Source organism: Vidua macroura, chromosome 1, assembly GCF_024509145.1.
Source record: "Vidua macroura isolate BioBank_ID:100142 chromosome 1, ASM2450914v1, whole genome shotgun sequence".
NCBI classification, from domain to species: domain Eukaryota; kingdom Metazoa; phylum Chordata; class Aves; order Passeriformes; family Viduidae; genus Vidua; species Vidua macroura.
This window is the reverse complement of record NC_071571.1, coordinates 119,886,529-119,907,189: the sequence shown is the minus strand read 5'-3', so window position 1 is coordinate 119,907,189 and position 20,661 is coordinate 119,886,529. Positions and strand designations below refer to the sequence as shown.

Sequence of the window (20,661 nt, the reverse complement as noted above, 5' to 3'; positions counted from 1 at the left end):
AAAACTTTTTTACAGATATTTTCATTCAATTAAATGAGAGAATAATTTTAAGAGACTCACTAAAGTCCAGCAACCAGACAAGACACTTTACCTGAGAAAGATACCGCCTGTAATCCTGTCGAAGTTCCTCTTTGAGTTTATGTTTTTTTCGTTCATATTCTTCTCCAAGAGGCAAACTCAAGCCATAGTCACCTGGAAGTTTAATGTCATTAAATATCATTATTTACTATTCTGCATCAATACAAAGCAAAAGCTATGTCTGGATTTTTATTAGACACAAGCAATGAAAAAAAATTAACCATACAACCAGTAATTACATGACAGCTGAAAAAAAACACCTTCTCTGTATGAGTAGTTGAGTGAAAAGCATACAAAAATAGGCTGGTATTTGGATAGTTCTCCTGTCATCCTTTGACTTTTTCTTCCCATTACAAAAAAAAAAAGCAACATAAGCTGAATTTATTTGAATATTTTACATATTTCTTTTGTCAATGTATGTTTCCAAAGAAATCTCCTTTGACATGTGAGCTTATAAATTATCCTGATATTTTAAGCTGTGTTTACCACACAATAGAAAACATACTTCCCAAATGAAAGCAACAAGCTATTTGTTTAGCATGTGAAAAATTTGTTTGCTCCTACACAACTAGAGGGAATCTGACCATATGATAAAAATAATCATTTTTCTTTCCACCTCAGTGTTTTTAATCATAGTAGACCCAAAACACGTAAGTACTTTTCTGAGATTACTCATAACAGCTCAGGTCTCATAACAGCTGCACTCTTAAAATATATAAAATATAATGCTATGCAAGCGGTTTGCTGTTCCCAAAATACATTTCAAAGTACTTTATAAGAAACATCCTCTACCCCAGAAGCCCATCTCTGCAGTCACTTTCACCACTCTCCACAGAGTAGTGAATTCCACAAAATCACACAACTAATGACAAGGATTACAACTGGGAGTGAGTGTGTATACTATTATTATTTCATATCGTTTCTCTAAAAGCATTTCTACATCTCATGATCTATGCAAAAATAGTAGCAAGGAGTAAAAAGGGAAGAGAGGGAATTCAAGACTTATTCTTAGATCAGTCCTAATATATTGTAGGGTAGTTTGTTTGGCCTGGCTCAAGATACATTCTGACTTGTTCTAGCCTCATGAACCAGGAAAACAGTGTAATAGGGAAAAAGTGGCAAACAGGAGTCAGCCTGATATACAGAACCAAAGAACCCAATACCGGATTAAATATCTTCTGTGCTATTCTGAAACAGCCTGCAGAGTCCAACCATTAACCAAAATCTGTACGGGAACAACTTCTCCAACCTGCAAGTTCCTTTTCTCCTAATTTTGCACATAAGGTGAGTTCCATTAAAAAAAAAATGTAGCATTTCAAACTTCAGAAACGAGGTTATAAAGCAGAATAGAATACAGAAGTAGTTTGTTTCAGCTACTTGCTCTTGCCTTTTGTTTTATGCCTAATTACCATTGAATTAGTTCTAGAAAACCAAGAAAAAGATAAAAAGCAACTAATAAGTTGGAGAAAAGATTAATTCAGTAATTTCTCAGATGCCACTGAAATTCAGTACCAAAAAACAAGGAGACAAGGAGTGTGAATCCAGTGCTTTGATTCAAATATGTGAAGTGTTCAAACAGAATGTGGTTTAAAATTAATTTTGTTAGAAAGAACTTTTTTTGTCCACCAGAAAAGCACTCAGATAAAAATTATGGGTAGTGATCTGGGGGATATTTGAAGACAAACAATTTCAAAAACTTACTCATAGAGCCTAGCAGAGCAAAATCACTCCAGTTAATATACATTCAACCTAATTTCATACAAACTTTGTCTGAATTCTTCTGACAGAATAAGAGATATACCTTCTTTTTAACTGTTTTATTTTACTTTTGTATTTGTTGTATCTATTTGCCATTTCATATTCCATTAACCCCAAATAATCACACTGACAATGATTGTTTTTAAATGCTAAGATTTTAAATGCAATTTTACATAAACATTTCCACGTATGTAATGTTGAGAAATAACTGCAACTTTATTCAGTCTGAACCTCAACATTATTGCTAGAACTGTAGAATATACTTAGCAGCTACCAAGGAACAAGTCCCATCTGATTTAATCCACAGGAAATTACAGTGCTTTAAAGCAGAGCAAGCCAGTAATATCAGCAACCATCCATTTCAGCACCTAAATGACTATTATGAAAAGTGCTGGGCTTGGCTGGGGTAGTTAATTTTCCTCATAGTAGCTGGTATGGGGCTGTGTTTTGGATTTGTGCTGGAAGCAGTGTTGTTAACACAGGGATATTTCAGTCACTGCTCACTCACACTTCCTGCTTCTCACCCCATCCACCAGCAAGGGGGCTGGTGATCCACAAGGAGTTGAGAGGGGACATGGCTGGGACAGCTGACCCCAGAGCATAGGGGTATTCCATTCCATATGGCATCATGCTCAGCAGCAAGACTAGGAGGGACGTTGGTGAGATCTGCTGCTCAAGGACGTAGGCACCAGTTGGTGGTGAGCAATTGCTTTACATTTGCATCACTTGTCCTTCTTGAGTTTTACTTCTTCCTCTTTGTTATTTTCCTTTTCATTACTTTCTTTTTTCAATTATTAAACAGTTTTTATTTCAGCCCATCAGTTTTTTCACTTTCACTCTTTCAGTTCTGTGCCTCCACCCCACTGGTGCAGAGTGAGTGAGTGACTGTGCTCAGTTGCCAGCTGGGGTTAAACCACACCATGGCAACCCCTACTTTTTCTTTTCATTTAAGATCACCTGAATGCCCTCATCATTGTGTTAGCATATGCAGGTGTCAACAGTTAGGTCAAATTTACAGTAACAAACACAACATGACATGCAATTATAGCTCTCCAACAAGAAATAAAACTATTTTAATATTAATAAAGCTTAACTGTTTGGTAATGGTCTGCCACAGCCAGTGGGATACTACCTCTTGTGTTCTGTTTTCTGTATCCTATGTTTCCTCAGTCAAGAAAATAATTATCAACACCAGCAGTAACCTGCTGGACCAAATAAAACTGCCAAAAGTATGTGATAGATATTTATTCAACTGCTGCCCTCTCACCAAGTTTATCCATTATCACTTTTGGAGGCAAGGAATATTCAATTATCATTTAAAGTACTTTAAATGAAGTTTTCCTCTAAAGGTCTTTGAGGAGCTTGCCTTGCTGATGGCTGGAAGTTCTATTTATACAACATCCCTATAAAAACCATGTCTTTACTTATGCAGCTGAGACCAGTTCAGACCCACAGATTCACAAGCTCAAGCTCCATCCCACTGGAAGCTGCAGAATTACACCAGAATTACAGTAGGCACAGTATGAAAATTAATGAGGTACTAACCCGAAGTATCTACAAGTGAAAGAAAAGAGTTAATTATCAACCAGAAATAGGACACAGAAAAGCTCTAAAGCTCTCAGGACAAACCTGAGCTATGCAAGTGTAGCTAGAAAAAACAGTAGTGCCTACAGAAGGGAGATGGAAGGACAAGTAAGAAAAATTAAGAAAAGAACACTCACACATTTCCAATCAAATGTCACAAAGAACACAGAGAAAAGAAGAAAAAGGACAATATATAAAGAAAACATATTAGGCTGGTAGCCAATAATAAATCAAATCACCAAAATAAATCTAACCATTTCACCTGGTTAAGATTTCAATCAGAATTAAGTACTTGTTCTTTCCCTGCACAATGAATAACTACATTGTAACAAAATTACAAAAGCAATAGGAACAGTTTAAACTGCCTGAAAGACACTATTTAAAAGAAAAATTAGTTTAACTGTGTGCATCTTAGCCAAGTTGGACTAGGACTCTTAAGAGGCTGAAAGAAAGAGGCCCTGCTTCCCTGGAATGTACTCTTTTGCAGTAAACTCCAGATGAAAAATGGACTTTCAAAGATTTTGCTCCACCCAAATACAACAGGAAAGGACACATCACCTGTCAAGGACTGGCAAGCAAGTTTTTTTGGGTTGTTCTTTTTTTTTTTTTTTTTTGTTCATCTGGGGTATTTTTAATGGCACTAGCTTGCAAGAAGAAAGAGACTGCTTTAGGCATATTTTCCTGCCAAAAAATAAAAAAAGAAATCCTAACTACAAAAAAAATTTCATATAATGCCAAGACTTTTGGAAGACTGAAGTATTATTATGCACTTGAATTATAATGATCATCCTAATGATTAATGATACAAAGCAGTAATACCCTTCCAAAAATTGTCAAAGGTAATTAAATGCTACTTAAATCTAGAAGACATAATAAAAAAATATACTGTACCTAAAGTGTAGTTCTGTTGACTATTTGGAGGTATATTTTCTTTAGCCATGGAGATTAACATCTTGCTAGTTTCAGAAAGCTTCTCTGATTCCTTATTCTGAAAAGAGAACAAAATGCCTTACTGCATCACAAAGTAGAGGAAATATCACATAAAAGAACAACATTAGTGATGTAATTATTAACACTGGAGAACAGACAGATTGAAAGTAATGCTGGATTAACACATTAAAATTACTCATAGGAAAGCTGTGATAAGAACAGATTTTTATTGTCATTTGCCTTTTATGGAACAGAAATTTTGAAGATATTTATATCTTCCATTCCCACTCCAACAACCAAGCTCTGGAGTGGGCAGTGCTAATCAGCTTCCCTAAGGAGGGGTAAAGGAGTAATAAAAACCATGTACAAAACTTTTCTCATTTGCAAAACACAAATCTTACTGTGTATGCCTACTGGCAAACAGGTTTTTAAAAATCTACAAAAAGTTATGAAGCACTCAAGTTCAAAATCACTTTGAATAGATAAATCTTTAATATATTCTTTAACAACAAATACTATTTTAAGAGCACAGTAAAAACAAGCTTCAATCAAGACTTTGGCAACAGAAGTATTTAAATTCAGAAAACCTTTTCAATACTCTTACCCTCATTTCCATGTAAGGTGGATCATTTTCAAGTTCTGCCTTATCTTGTGCCAACTTGGCCTTCTGGTCTTCAATAAATTTTTCTAAATCATCCGCCATCATTTCTAGGTTACAGAAAAGATGTAGAACATGGCATTTACATTAGAACCTCAAAGAATGTAAAGCTCAATTGCTCTTGCTTAAGACAGCAGTTAAAAACAGTCAAATTTCTCCCTCAGAACTACGAGCCTTAAGATATTTGCTGTGTCAACAAAACAAATGACTTGGGAAACCCACCCTTGGAGGAGACTACTTGATGCTTCACCAGAGAGAAAATTCAAAGATTCCAGATTACAAGACTGGAGATACTTATCTCATCTTTTTTCCTAACATGGTTGAAGTGTTTGGGGGTTGTTTGTTTTAACTGCAAGTCTACCAGTGACCCTTCACTACACACTAGCACAAGCTTACTCCTAGTGAACTATAAAATCAAAATTAGAAAACACAGAAAATAAACAGGATGAAGGAATCATTAGAAAAAAAGTACAAAAAGTGAAAAATACCTGGACAGTCTAAAATAAGGACCAAATCACACTATTAATTCCGTGCTTAACTTACAATCATGAGAAGTCTTAGAAACAATCAAGCTTACTCAAAACAGAACATAAATTAAAAAAAAAAAAAAACCTCACAAAATACATGCATAGTGTTTCTGGAGTTGGAGCCAACAGTACCACCTCCTGTACCACTAAAATAGCAGAGGCAATAAGAATAACTACAAGTCTGCAACAATCCTAAAATCAGGGATATGAGGAAGCATTGATTGAGAATCAGACACTGATCTGTAAGAAAACATGTACTGAGGAAGAGGTAATTACCTCTCTTCCATTAGGTGTGCACCTTGCCTATTTAACTGGAAGTCCTTCCAAGCAGAAATTTTAGCACCTGGTTTGTGGAATTTAGTGTATATTGAAGCTTTCAATAACCTCATAATAAAAACTAAAGTCAATCAAGTTCATGTCAATGGAACTGTACTGAAGTTGAGTTAGAATAGTCCTATCAGAACTAAAAATACTGCAAAGCATACCAATTACTTATAGAAAAAGAAAGACAAAATCAGAAAGAATGACTGCATACAAGCCTACTCATCCTAATCTCCACCCAGCAGTTTCACCAACTCCACTGGAGAAGGAGTTTTACAAAATCAAGCTTACTGATAAAAAAAAAAATCCTCAAGTTATATTCCATGCTTAAAAGAAGCACAAAACTAAGAAAATTATGACCCTCAAATCACTCCATGCAGCTTAAGCAAAAGGATTGCTTATGCAGGCTCATGAGAAATCCCATAACATCCAGTATCTAAATTAATACAGCAGGTTTCTTTCAGGCTAATTCAGTATCTTTATAAAGTTGTATGAAGTAAACAAGAGGCCAGTGATAAAGGTATATTAGAAAACAGTTTCAGGAAGAGGATTGACGAACTTAAAAACAACAGCAACAAAAAAAAAACCAAGCCACCACCTCAAAGATAATAAGGTAGCACACGGGTAAATATAAAAATAATGTATCCAGAGAGACTGAGATAAATTCTCAGTAGAAGCAAAACGGAAATAAAAAATGCACAAATTCTGTAAGATAAAGTGAAGTAACTGCATGCTAATTTAATTTACAGAATACATTTTCTTGATGTATTCCTCAGAATGTAATCCTTTAAACTTTTTCTCTTTTTTGATTCATAATATAAAATTATAATATTGTTACAAAGGAGGCAGAACTAGGCCAACCCATTTACAATTCCTAGAGGTAATACAGGACAATCAATGCCAAAAATAAATCTCCCCCATCTGATTTGTCCTAAATCTTTAATCTCATTAGTTTTGCACACTGATAAAGGATAAAAGAAATCTGAAAGAGGATAAGTTCCCAGGCATGGTAAATTTTATTTAGCCTATTAGGTTACATAACAATAATGATAAAACTGTTCTGAAGGGTTAAAACAACTTCTCATACTAAGAGAAGATGGTCTCATCACCTACCCAGTGCTACACAGTCATCAAGAGGAAAATTACCACACGTAGGAGGCACTGAGAGAAGCCTTTCCAAAAGCTTGCTGACAGTAACATCTACATTTCCTATCTCTATTTACAACAGCATTTGTAAACTCCAGCGCTGTTTCCGAATCACTGTATGGGAACGGTACCAAACTTATTCTGAGAGCTGGCATAAGGAAAGGAGTCTTTTAGTGTATTTTCCAACTAGCGTGAGGAATACAATTAATATTGCAGCATTCTTCACTCCTAGCATATTGCTCAAAAGAGCAATATAGTAAGTTAAAAATCAAAGACAAAACAGTTACAGTTTATCTACACAGGGCATTTGACTGGTGTGAAGAAAGCTGGCAAGTCCAGGCCCTGGAGAATACTAAGCTGACTAATGCTACAGCACTGTTGATTCAGCATACCTTTAATACAGCACAATTGCCTGGAAGTGTAGCCAAATTCTTCTCATAAATATCTAGACATTTTATGTCTTAACTTCCTTCTACTTGTGTTGATCTTCTTAAAATATGCATGAGTGCAAACTTTATGAGCTAAGCAAAAAGAATATATTATACCAAAAAAGAAAAAAATTCTTAGTTATTCTAAGCAAGAGTGACAACTTCAATGTGACGCATACACTGTTAAGTTCCAAAAATATACCAGCAAGTAAGCAAATACCCTACTGAATATTAATCAATTTTATCACCTACTGTACCATGTGAAGAGATCATGACTAATCACAATAAAAACAAAGAAAGAACACATTTCTGAGACGAGGGCTACCACAGCCCCCAAGTGTGCAGTGAACTATCTTGGAGACGACAGCACCGAACTCACAGCGAACTGTCAGCTTCACACTGGCTTCCCATAGACACTGAGGCACAGCCTGACACTATAGCACCAATTCAGAACAAAATAATTTCTTTTCAGTTCAGCAATGCATTTGAATTCTTTTTGTGCATTTCTAGATCCTTGCAATTACTAGTTAAACTAGCAGATTCAAAACCAAGCTGGGACACATCACTCCATGGGCATGTACAGAGCACAGAGGGAAAGTCAGAATATGCTGTAAACATTTAAAAATCTATCCCTATGCCCTCAAAATTATGAGGTGTAAGCATATTTTTCTAGCTTTTTGGAAAACAGAGTATTTTGTAAATGGTATTTCTAAAAAAATTTTGACAGGATGTAGCTATCAGCCTTTCTTTAGCTCTTGCAACTTTAAATCTTGGGTAATTTGTATTCCCAAAATAGTGCATTATTCAAAGTCAAATTCCATTAAACATACTGCTGCTATATATTCAAGTACTGTCTGAAAATGTCCCATAAAAACATTTTTACATACTTTTTCTTTCAAGAAGATTTTAGATTTTCATAGCCTTTTTTCCTTATTCAGAGTTTTCACAAAAGCAACTCTGAGTAATTAGAGTCACCTAGGTAGACTTCAACTTAAGCAAACAAACCAAGCAATAGAAAGCATGCAGATATTCAAGTACAATAGGTCACGTTTGAACATGAGATTTTTATTGGATCTATGCCGAAAGAGAGTTAACAATGTACGTCTCCCTATTCAAGGTATCCAAAACATCTGTGTGCATATATATTGTATGTACTATATTTACCTACATATTGTGTAACTACTTTAAAGCAATGTTTACTGTATCCCATTTTAATCTTTCCCTTCCCCTCCTAATTGTTCAGGAAAACGCACAAAATTATATTGATATTGAAATATCAGCAGGAGCACTGGCAAAATGGCAACTCCTATCCACGTGAACTGCAGCACGGGTGGCAAGGAGGGAAATGCTTTGAAAGAGCAACTATATGCCACGTTTAGTAATTGTACTTACAATTTACAGGGCCACTAATTGTGTCACTAAGAAACATTGTTCAAAGTTTAATCCAAACTTCCTAAGGAATTAACACTGACTGCTTCTGTACCCTTGTGAATGGTACTTAGAATAAGCTACCGATGCCAGAGACGCGCTCCCTGTACTTTTCTTTAAATTTTATTCCTGAAAAATCACAGAGTCAAAGGTCTGGCCGCTCACAAATAATAAACTCTTGACTAAAGCAATGCGACTTTTTTGCAACTGAGAAGGCAATCTATCCTCTGAACAACCAAGCAACAAGTTTCGCGAGTTACCTTCCCTCCACTACAGGGCTTACCTATTTTTCAGAGTAAGTAATTTGATCCAAAAAGACACTAATTTCGAAAAACTTTCAGACACAGGAGATCAGGTTTATTTCTCCAAGAGCGACAGCTCGGGCAAGCGCCTCTCCCCCGGCCTGCAGCGCTCGCCTCCTTCCCTCCTCGGCAGCACCTCTGGGGCACTCCCGGAGGCTCCAACGCCCCAGGGAGCAGCTGCGGGGCGGGGATGCGACACTCGGGGCTCGGCCCCTTTCCGGATCGCGGCGCCGTTGTCAGGCAACGGCCGCACAACAAGCGGCCCCACCGGAGGGCCGCGACCAGCCCAGCCCAGCCGAGCCCAGCCCTACCGAGCCGAGCCCCGCCGCCCCCACGGGGACCCCCAGACCCAGCGGTACGCCCCGGGCGCGCCCCCGCCCCGTCCCGCTCCGGAGCCCGTCCCGCTGCCCAGCGAACCCCCCTCGCTCCCGCCGCCGCCCGCTCCGGGCTGTGAGCGATGCTGGCGATGGAACCGCCCGGCGGGGCTGCGAGGAGAGTCCCCGGGCGCCGCGCCGCCCCCGCCGCCCGCTCACCGGTACCGGCAGCCACGGCCCCGTCCGCGCCCCGCGCGTTTCTGTCGCCCCGGAACCCGGCGGGCGGCGCCGCGCAGCGCCCCCCGCTGCCCCGGAGGGCGGCGCGACCCGGCTGCCGCCTCCTCCCGGGCGGGGAAAGGGAGCGGGAGGGGAGGCGGGGGCCGGCGGGCTTCCCGGAGTAGGGCAGGTTAGAAAGGTTTGCAGCGGGTCACCCGGTCCAACCTCCCCGCTCAAGCAGGGTCACCCTAGAGCACATGGGACAGGATTGCATCCAGACGGTTCTTGAGTATCTCCAGTGAGGGAGACTCCACAACCTTTCTGGGCAATCTGTTCCAATGGCCGGTCACCTGCACAGGAAAGCAGTTCTTCCTCATCTTCAGGGGGAATTTCCTATGCATCAGTTTTCTTGCCTCTTGTCCTATTGCTTGGCACCTCCCAGCAGAGGCCGGCTCCATCCTCTTGACGTCTTCCACTTTCGATACTTATATACATTGATAAGGCCGCTTCTCAGTCGTCTCTTTCTCGAGGCTGAACAGGCCCAGCTCCCTCAGCCTTTCCTCACGAAAAAGATGCTCTCGTCCCTTAAACATCTTTGTTTACCCTCCGCTGGACCCGCTCCAGATGTTCCGTGTCTCTCTCCTACTGAGTCACAGTAATTTAAAAAGCATAAGTCAATAAATAAATGGATAAATGCTGAGAAAGGCCTCGGTGCGGCCGGGGTCGGGTTTTTGCGGTGCCGCTTTCACGGGGCGAGCGTGCAGAGCCGAGCGCGGCCGCTGGGGGCGCAGCGCCGCCCGCCCGGGCCTGCGCGGACCGTACCACCCTCCGTCCCTACCCCCGCCCCGCGCTTGGTTCCGCCGGCGGCCCGGTGCGGCGGTGCGGGGCCGGGGCCGCGGCCGGGAGCGAGAGCGGGACGATGGCGGCGGCGGGGAGCGGCGCCTCCGGGAGCGGGATGGCGCAGAAGACGTGGGAGCTGGCGAACAACATGCAGGAGGCGCAGAGCATCGACGAGATCTACAAGTACGACCGCAAGCAGCAGCAGGAGATCCTGGCGGCCAAGCCCTGGACCAAGGAGTGAGTGGGAGCGGGGCGGCAGAGCGGGCGGGCGGGCGGGCGGTTTGGGCGGCGAGGAGCGGCCTGATGTGATGGCTGTGCCTTCCCTTCCGCGGCCTCTGCGTTGTTGCAGCCACCATTACTTCAAGTACTGCAAGATCTCTGCGCTGGCGCTGCTGAAGATGGTGATGCACGCCAGGTCCGGCGGCAATCTGGAGGTGATGGGGCTCATGCTGGGCAAGGTGGACGGGGAGACCATGATCATCATGGATAGCTTCGCCCTGCCCGTGGAGGGCACCGAGACCCGCGTCAACGCGCAGGCCGCCGCCTACGAGTACATGGCTGCCTACATCGAGAACGCCAAGCAGGTAAGGAGAGGTGGCAGGGGGTGTCTGACCCCCCCCGTGGAGATCCTGTGCGTCTGGTGAGCTTCAGGAACATACCTGGGGGTTTGCAGCCTTCCTCCCTCCCGCAGTGATGAAGTGCCTGCCCGATTGTCCTGTCTCTCCTCAAACATGACAGTAAGAACTGTCAGCAGCACGGAACGCCGGGGCCTGTAAACATTTTCACATACCTGTTTCTCTGACTTACAGTAGGTCATCAAAGGTTGGACACGATGATCTTGGAGGTCTTTTCCAACTTAATGATTCGTTGAAAAATAGTTCATTCTCCTTCTCTTTGTAAATTATTTTCATTGCTGAGGAAGTGTTTTATGGCTGAGGCTGCTGGCTGTGTGACATAGTGTGTTTCTAAAATAACTGATACTTCTTTCTAAAAACAGTATGTAGAATTAAATATATGTGTGCATTGGACTACTTAGTATTTATAGATCAGAATTATGACATTTATTCTTACTTTCTTCTGAGGTCTTAGTGTGTAGTATGCTGCTCGTTTCCATTTAAAAAAAACGTATTTGTGAAGAAAATGTCAGTGAAGGAATAAGTCAGTTTCAGTGCAACTTAATTATTCATATTTATCATTTGGAAATTTACATAAACAGACTCGCTTGTCTGTTTCCCGTTTTTGTCACTTTCTATTCAGAGAGCCATGTCATATTAAAGCTGACTATACAGTGAAGTTCTCATGTGCAGAAAGATAACAGAAATATAGCTCTGCTCTGTGGCTGATACGGAAACCAGCACAGAACATCAGAGCACTTGCTGATGTGCTCCTTCCAATACAGGACAATTCTATACTAGAAATAAGAGTTGAAATAACTTCAGCTCTCCAAGCTGAAAGAGTTTTGATACCCAGTTGACCCACTGATTTTTAAACCAGCTAAAATTAGAAGCCCCTTACATACTAAGTGGATATAACAGTGGAGTATTTGGGTTCTTTTGGAGAGTTGGGCTTATGTTCGTAGCCTTACACAGAATTGAAGATATTGCAATGGATGTGCATTAGGCTGAATCATAACATCAGCAAAGAGTAAACATAATGCAGAAATAATTATGTTCTGGAACTCTTGTTGCAAAAAGTAGGTAACTCGAAGAGATGTCTTTGCCTGAAGATACAGTCATACTATCTTTAAATAAAGATATATTCATAGAATCCCATTCTTAGGTAGAAATACTGAATTTCAAAGTGGTAAGTATATAGCATAAAATTATAAACAGCTTGTCTTATGTTTAAAACAGTCCAGGTTTCTGTAGGAGTTCTTATGTGATAGGAAATGTTTATTTTCCCATTGTTTATGTTGTTCAGTTTTGTCTGTAGTTGGTTTCACAATTTTGAAAATGAACTTGTGTACAAACAGAATAACTCTACTTTCCTGGTGCTCTGGCAGAGTTTTCATGCTGGCTGTTTCATATTTGATTTTGGCAAGCGCTTGTTCCTGGAATAGCTCCTTTTATCATTAGGTGCTAGTTAATATCTCCCCCTATAGAAGTGCTTTACAGATGCTGCCGTTCCAGTTAGTTGATTCTCCATGGACAGGATCTGGCCTTAATGTACTTCAAATGTATAATTTAGCTTTGAAAAATAACACACGTTCTTTAGTGTTTTGTTGATGTCTCTCATGCAAGTTGTAAAGAAAATATAAATATTCTTCACGGGTTAAAAAATAAAGTAGGCAGTTCGTGTGTTTTGTCTCATCATTACTGGAGCAGCCAGTAAACAGTTCCTTAGAGAGGACTACAAAAATTAGGTTCAATGGGTGTTTATTTTCCTGGGTTTTTTTGGCTTTACTCCTTTCTCTTCCAGTATTTTTAGAGATAGCCAGGTGTATTATTTGGAAACTCCTATTTTGAGGTTTTATCTGAGAAAAAGTTGTCCAAAACTGATCTTTTTGGCTTTTAAACCTGTCTCCAGGCAATAATTTCTGTCACTTCTGGTGTTTGAAAGCATACCTTTGAAGTAATTTTTTAAACCTACCACTAATCTCATAGTATATGCCTGTGAGATATGTTACCACACTAAATAATTAATTCTCTACTGATGTTCCCTACATTATATGAGGTTATATATACTTGTGTTATATCACTAAGAAATTTCTCAGCCCTGCTGAGCAGCTGCAGCTCACCATCCAGCTGTGTAGAACCTCTTCTGTGCTCCAGCTGTCACTGAAGAAGGAGCTCCAGGCTCCTTGAAGGCCTTTGTTCTGTGGCAGCAGCTGTAGCAGAGGATGCCAGTACCACTCATTGTACGGTTTCTAGGGAGTGTTTCATCACGCGTGGAAATTCCTGTGTGTCCTGCCGCGCCTTGCAGTGTGCTGGAAGTGCCGCTGGAGGGCAGGCGGTGCTTTGGGAATGGAGCTGGACGCTGGGGCTGTTTCCCTTCCCCACTCTTTCTTAGGTCGGACGCCTGGAAAATGCCATCGGCTGGTACCACAGTCACCCCGGCTACGGCTGCTGGCTCTCGGGGATCGACGTCAGTACCCAGATGCTTAACCAGCAATTTCAGGAACCCTTCGTAGCAGTAGTTGTAAGTACTGGCTGGTGGGTGATAACCCTGCACAGCAAATCGTGTTGAGGAGAATAATTTTTGGATTTCTGTCTGTTAGCATTTTAGTAGTGTGTACTTTGTATGATGGAGGTGTTAGATCCACACTTTAAACTGGTGCCACTCCTGCTTTGCTGGCCACATAGTGGCCAAACCAGTAGTGTTGTTTGCCTAGACCATTTTCACTTAATTTTTTCAATTATGCTATAGTTCTTAAGCATAAGGGGTTTTTAAGTATCTAGGTAATAAGGAAAGTTAGTTTGAAAAAATAATTCACTGAAGTCTATTGATACATCTTTTTAGAGAGTCTCATACCAACAGAAAAAGTACTGTTTATGACAGAACTAATACAATTTGCATGAATTACTGAAATAAAATTACAATAAACTTAATTTAAGCCTGTAATAAATAATAAAATATATGTACTGAGTATTACCTGTATTTCTACAGATTGATCCAACAAGAACAATATCTGCAGGAAAAGTAAATCTTGGAGCTTTTAGGACATATCCTAAGGTAAATAGTTGAAATTATCTAAAATTATCTAGTGTGTGAATTCTGAACTGTCTTTAAATGATTGTCTGAGTTTGGTCTGCTGTGCTGTACTGAATGTTCATTCCAAAGGAAGATGTGCCCATACATTGGTTACTGCATGCCTTTGGATATTTGATTACATTTATATAGGTTGACTTCAGGTTTGGTTTTCATAGAGTTTTGGCAGTGTTAAATCAATTACACTGTCCAGATTGTGGAGCTGTCCCAAAATTATGTAGCTCCCTATAGCTGTTTTTTAATGGATATAGTTGTAGGTAGTGTGCATCAAAATTGTTTTATGTTAGTTCTTCTCTGTTTATTTTTTAGACCTAAAACCAAATGTTAATAGTATGTTTAATATGTTGTAATTTGCTTTTCTTTTTAGAAAAGGAAGGTTCAAAACTACCTACTTAACTTTTTCAAATAAATATTATGAATCTTCACAAACTAATGTACAAAAAAGTTAAGTAAACAATATGGGTTAGGCTTAAAACTAAGAAATCACAAGAGTATTGGAGGTCTGGGTCTCCAGATGCATCCTCTCGTATACTTCTGGCTGTGCTATTTAATTTCAGTCCAATGAAGTTCAGGTATATCTTTTAAATACCCAATTATGAGTGACTCATTAAGAACTTCAGACAGCCATCCAGTAAAACAATTACCAAAATTAATTGCTTAATAAAAATTAAATTCTGTAATTAACATAAATGATTGTGAGAGATCCAGGTATTATTTTTGTGTTGACAAAAACATAAGTTATCTTAGAACAGTTTGTGATTCAGGAGAATATTCACTTCTGTGAGCAAAATCACTTCATAAATTGAACAAGGAGAAGAATCCTGTACCTGAAAACCAAATCATATCTGGAAAATGCACATGAGAAGCATATTTTTAGGGAGTTCTCACAGTGGACTGCAGGCAGTTCTTGCTTAGTCAGTAGCTGTGAACAGCACCATCTTGACTAAACAAGTAACTGAAAGTTTTAGATATCTCTAAGGCATATCCATGGATGTTTCTTCCCTCTTCTCAAATCTTCCCTCAAAATTTCCAAGAACAGGTAGAGAAATGCTGTCTGAGAAGAAGCTTGCCCTTTCTTTGATCTAAGAAATGATCTAATCATAGCTTGCCATTTGAAAAAACTCAACTATGACCACTAATTTGCTTTTGATAAACCTACAAATGTAATGACTAGTACAGCTAGTAAAGCCAAATGTAAACCTGAGATCCAAGAAAATTCCAGATTTCAGACTACCAGAGGAAATGGCATTTTCTCTAGACAAAAAAAAAAAAAATAGAATTGCATAAACTAGAAGCTTTCTAAGTTTAGGCATTTTGAAAAGCCTCAGAATTACTGTGTCATTTTTGCCATTTCTTAAATTTTTAGGGCTATAAACCTCCAGATGAAGGTCCCTCTGAATACCAGACTATTCCACTCAATAAAATAGAAGACTTTGGTGTACACTGTAAACAGTAAGTAACAAAAAAACTTTATTTGTGTGTGTGTGTTTAAGTTAGTGATTCAGTATGGAAAAGTAAATTCCCTGTAGTGTTTCAAATCTTGAAGTTCACTGTTGCTTTAGCACTTTTGTTTTTGTGAAAAAAGAGTTACTGGCATTTATCAGGAGACATTTTAAGGGAGAACTCTGCAAAGATAAAGAGGAACCTGGTTAAAAGCTTGAGCAGCTGATTTCTAAACACTTTTAAGTAGTGATGCCTTGTTGGGGCAGGGAGGAAAGGGTCAGATGTTGATTAATCAGCAGCACTGGGGAGGCTGTGATCCCACTGCCCTTCTTAGTAGGGGCAAGTGTTGTGCAGCTCCTTATCTTGCAATACTGAGAGTGTTAATTTGTACCACTAAAGCCTGGCTTTCAAAATAGGTACTGTAGAATGTAAGATTGTTTGCCTGTTTGTAACATTTACTGCTACCAAACATTCCTCAAGAAATTAGAACTGATACACTGATACACGCAAAACTGCAATCATCTGTAAATTATTACAGTATTGAAGAACCCAAGCATGGAATAGGTTGTTAAGAGAATATTTTTTTAAAATCTTGCAATCTCATTTAACAGAACTCAGCAGCTTGTGTGGGGATTATGTATTAAATCTATATATAAATTACTTCTGGAAGATTGTACAGAGAATTGGAACTGGCAGTGACCTTAAGTGCTTTGAATTTTTGAAGATATTTGCTATTGATAAGGATTTTTTGAGTTGCGTGTACTTTGGATGTGACAGTCAAGAAAGACATGTTTAAATGGACACTTGCATGTTTGTTTTTAAAGGTATTATGCTTTAGAAGTCTCGTATTTTAAATCATCTTTGGATCGTAAATTGCTTGAGCTGTTGTGGAACAAGTATTGGGTGAACACTCTCAGTTCTTCTAGTTTGCTCACTGTAAGTACCACAGTTGTGTGCACTGATTCATTCATGAGTCTGAAAGCCAGGTTCTCTGCTGTAAAATGCTTAATAGAACACTGATAGATACAGACACCACATTAAGAATCTGTCTGATAAAACAAGAAGGAAAGGTTTTCCTAATCATAAATACTGAAATATTCCTCATATCTGCTCTGTAAAAGTAGAAGGTGGCAATAACACATTTAATTTTACTGAGTTCTCTCTGTACACTTAGATTTTGTCTTAAATATTTTTTAACCTTGTATCTGTAGAGCACTGCAACGAATAACGGTGTTTAATAAGTAAACACTTAAGAAAAAATAAATAAATAATGGAACTATTAAAACTAGGTTACAACAGAAACAGTGCAGGTAGACCTTCAGTGTAAGAGCTGAGCATCAAAACCTTCCTTCTGCAGAAGCCATTTTTTTTTTCTCTTGGTCAGAGCCAACTGAGTTTTACTTACTCTTACTTAACTTAGGGCATGGATTGAAAGTAATAAACCCAATTCAGGCTTTAGGGATTGAGCATTTGTCAGATGTTCAGCTTTGCTTCTCTTAACCACCACTCATGTTCTATATCACTTCAATATCAGATATAGATTCAAATACGCAGGACTATACTTTTAAAACTGTTTCTCAGGTTTGGTTTATTTTCTGTATAAATGCTTGAATTTATAGCTTAAATTTGAAATATTTATTTCTTTCTCCTAAGAATGCTGATTATACCACTGGCCAAGTCTTTGATTTGTCTGAAAAATTAGAACAGTCAGAAGCTCAACTTGGAAGGGGCAGTTTCATGCTGGGCTTAGAGACTCACGACAAGAAGTCAGAAGACAAACTTGCAAAAGCAACAAGAGACAGGTAAGATAACACATCCATGTGTTCTTCATCTAAAAAGTATTTGGTTTTAAACTTTTCTCATGCCTGTAATTGTCACCTGAGACAATTAGAAATAAGAATTAGGTTACAGACAGAAATTAAAGACTCCAGAAGTCACCAGTTTTTTTTGAAGGTTAAAGAAAATCTTGCCTCTATTAAACCTATAATGAATTTTTAATTTTAGGAGGTTTGGAAAAAATTTAACGCTAGTTTATTAAACAAAAAATTGCTGTAAAATTCCATCAGTATCTGTTTTGTTTTTGGCAAACAAAAAAAATGTTTTCTGTCTAATGCAAAATTTTAACTTTGCTAGAAATTAGCAGATTTTTATGGTTAATCAGGTTAAAACTAACAGTAAGTAAAATTATGGTACAGAACATGATTTTAAGAACTAGTGTTAACAGTCCAGTAAGTATTAGTTTACACTTGTCTAATACTTTTACTAATATAAAAATTATGAACTCTTTTTTTTTCATATTTCTTAATTAATGTATCTTTTTTTAAGAAGTAAGAAAAGGTTGGGTTTTTGTTGTTGTTTTTTGTTTTTAAGAAGTAGCTTACAGATATTCTGGCCTTTATATTTTGCTACCCTGCCTGACAGCAAATATTTGCTATTGTAAGTTAATAAACTTCTTATCACTAGGTGTACAACATTATTTCAAAGAAGTTGCAGTATTTTTCCTCAGTTTTCCTTATGTTTATTGGTGATCAGCTCTGTTTATTTTGAGCTTTGAAGTACACTTTGAAGCTTTGACGTTCCTTCTCAGTAATACTCATATCTCTTTCCCAAGAGTCTGAATAATTATATATGTGCTTAGACTATATCATGTTAGTGTCACCATTTTTCCAAGTAAAATCTTTTAACAGAGGTTAATAGTATCCAACAGCTCATACAGCTGGGTTGTTCAAGTATTTGGCAAATTTCAGACTTTGAAAACCAAGAAATACTGCACTGTATATAGTGGTATAAACTCAGGTCCATCTGTGGAGAAGACAGAACTCAACTGCACACACCATAGGAGTGCTCTGAGTGAGATGTAGTAATTACATTTAATAAGGAAACAATTCTGCAGAATCCCTTGGAACAGAGTGCAGAAATTGAACAAAATCAGGGATGTTTGCATTTGCATGTTTTCAGATTTTGAGGCTTTCTGTCCCTCTTCCCCATCACTTTATCTTGATAACAGAACAGTTTCCTGGTATTCTCTACCCTGACACACCTTTGTTTATTTTTCTGAAAAGTTAACAGCTCTTACAAGTTTTCTGTCAAACACGATTGAGTTGGAGGGTGGTTGACTTTATAACAATTAATACTCATTTAGCCTATTTCAATTGCAGAATACATTTGCAGTGGAGTTAATGCTGTTGCTAGCTCATAGCAGCCAGGTTAAGTGATACCTCCCAGTTCCTGTAGGGAAATAGAATAGCAATGCTTTAAAGACACGAGGAGGATGGAGTTGCTGATAAGTTTGCATTGCTGTTTGGAGTCCCATGATACTGACTGCATTTTATTATCCCCTTACTCTCACATGAATACAGTTGCTCTAAGAAATAGCTCCTTCTCTGATCATGCTCCTCTATTATTTGTTGCAGCAGTTCTAGGTATTTTTTTTCTGTTTTTATTTAGTCTTCATCAGTAGTTAGTTTATAAATTGTAAGGGATTGAAAGGAATTGTTTTTGTCAAAAATTCTGCTTTCCTGTGCAACAGAAGCTACCATAGTTCCCAAAACAGAGTGTAACACTCTGTGTTACGTTTTTCTTCAATTAGTGATCTTTCCTAAGAGAAAAGACAGTAGAAGGCCTGTGCAGACACAATTATTTCAGGATTGTGTTCTGCCTATGCAGAACAATTCATTTAGTGTCACCTAAATTACTCTGAAGAAATAAGGCTGCAAAGATCACTAAAGGATTGTTAGACATACCTGCTTTGGGAAGAACAGTGCTGTAAAGCATTAGCATAAAGGTGCTTACACTGGCCTGTATAAGTTCTGTTACTGTCCATGCACATCTCTAAGCCATTTTCTAAGGGGACATATGCATTAGCCAAATTGTGCTCTAAGTCAGCTTGCTTTCCCTAGGATTCCTTTATCTGTCTAATAGTAATTTGTCCCTATTCTCCATGCCTTCAGTCCTGATTAATCTTTTGCATTTGTACAGTCTGTTTTTATTTGTTAGTTTGACACTACATTGCCCTACGGCAGACATTGGGGAAAACTTGGATCAATAGGAATCCTCTCAGCTCTTTGAAGGTTTTGCACATTTCATATGTTGACCAATAACTGATTTATTCTATAAACTTTTCTTTAATATTCCATGTAAAGTTTCTCAGAGAAACCGTGGTTACTGTACACCACTGTCTTGGGCTTGGGCAGAGGAGATGAGGTAGAGAGCAGTGAGAGCCTGCAGATATTGATAATACCAGCTGCTAGCTCCATTCCCTTAAGGATTTTTTGTTGTTGTTGTTCAGATGACCACAGAGCCCACTTGCTATTGTTAATGTATTTTGAATGTAAATGTCAAAAATTGCAAGACAAGAGTTTTCTGGAATTGGTCTTTGTGTGTATAGTTAGTTTGCTTTTTAAGTAACAAAAAGGTATTGGCAACAATGGCTAAATTGCTGTATGTGACTGTTCCTTTCTGGACAGTTTTTAAGATTCATGGGGTTATGGGCACCCTGAACTTCCAAAACAGCTGGATATCTTCAAATAAAGTGACAGTTCAGTTCAGTTTTTGTCCAACATTGAATTTATGCTTGTTTTTCAGCTGCAAGACCACCATAGAAGCTATACATGGATTGATGTCTCAGGTTATTAAGGATAAACTTTTTAATCAAATTAATATAGCTTGAAGTGCATTACCAGTTGATACGTATCTCCAAAGCAGAAAATACCATCATTTCTTTTGCTTGGACTTGTTCAGTTTGGGAAATGAAGCTGAAGTGGAAAATGATTCATTTAATTTGTAGTACTTTAATATTTCCCACCTGTCTGACCAGTTTTAAAGAACAAAATGTTCCAAAATGTAGTGCAACTTTTTGTTCTTTATCATAAAACCAGTTTGCAGAATTGTTCCAGAGGAAAATAAATGTGACTTACTGGATTTTGCTCTTAGATATTTATCTCTACTATCCAACTACAATAAAAGAATTTTGAAACTAAA

General features: G+C 38.6%; 2 protein-coding genes across 4 annotated transcripts in view; one reads left to right on the top strand and one right to left on the bottom strand.

Moving 5' to 3' along the window:
• Positions 1 to 10,335, bottom strand: part of CSPP1 (centrosome and spindle pole associated protein 1) — a 61,935-nt gene extending 51,600 nt beyond the window's left edge. For all 3 annotated transcript variants that reach the window (XM_054000548.1, XM_054000558.1, XM_054000567.1), the window contains exons 1-4: positions 10,104 to 10,335; positions 4,955 to 5,058; positions 4,312 to 4,408; positions 92 to 192 (exon numbers count right to left, since the gene is read on the bottom strand). In XM_054000548.1, the coding sequence (XP_053856523.1) occupies positions 92 to 192; positions 4,312 to 4,408; positions 4,955 to 5,058; positions 10,104 to 10,185 (384 nt within the window). In that variant the 5' untranslated portion in view covers positions 10,186 to 10,335. The remainder of the gene's footprint in view (positions 1 to 91; positions 193 to 4,311; positions 4,409 to 4,954; positions 5,059 to 10,103) is intronic.
• Positions 10,336 to 10,535: 200 nt separating this feature from the next.
• COPS5 (COP9 signalosome subunit 5) lies at positions 10,536 to 20,661 on the top strand. Its single transcript, XM_053986418.1, has 8 exons — positions 10,536 to 10,767; positions 10,880 to 11,114; positions 13,540 to 13,668; positions 14,137 to 14,202; positions 15,605 to 15,690; positions 16,506 to 16,617; positions 17,335 to 17,483; positions 20,266 to 20,661. The coding sequence occupies exons 1-8, from the start codon at positions 10,610 to 10,612 to the stop codon at positions 20,348 to 20,350; spliced, it is 1,020 nt and encodes a 339-aa protein (XP_053842393.1). The 5' UTR covers positions 10,536 to 10,609; the 3' UTR covers positions 20,351 to 20,661.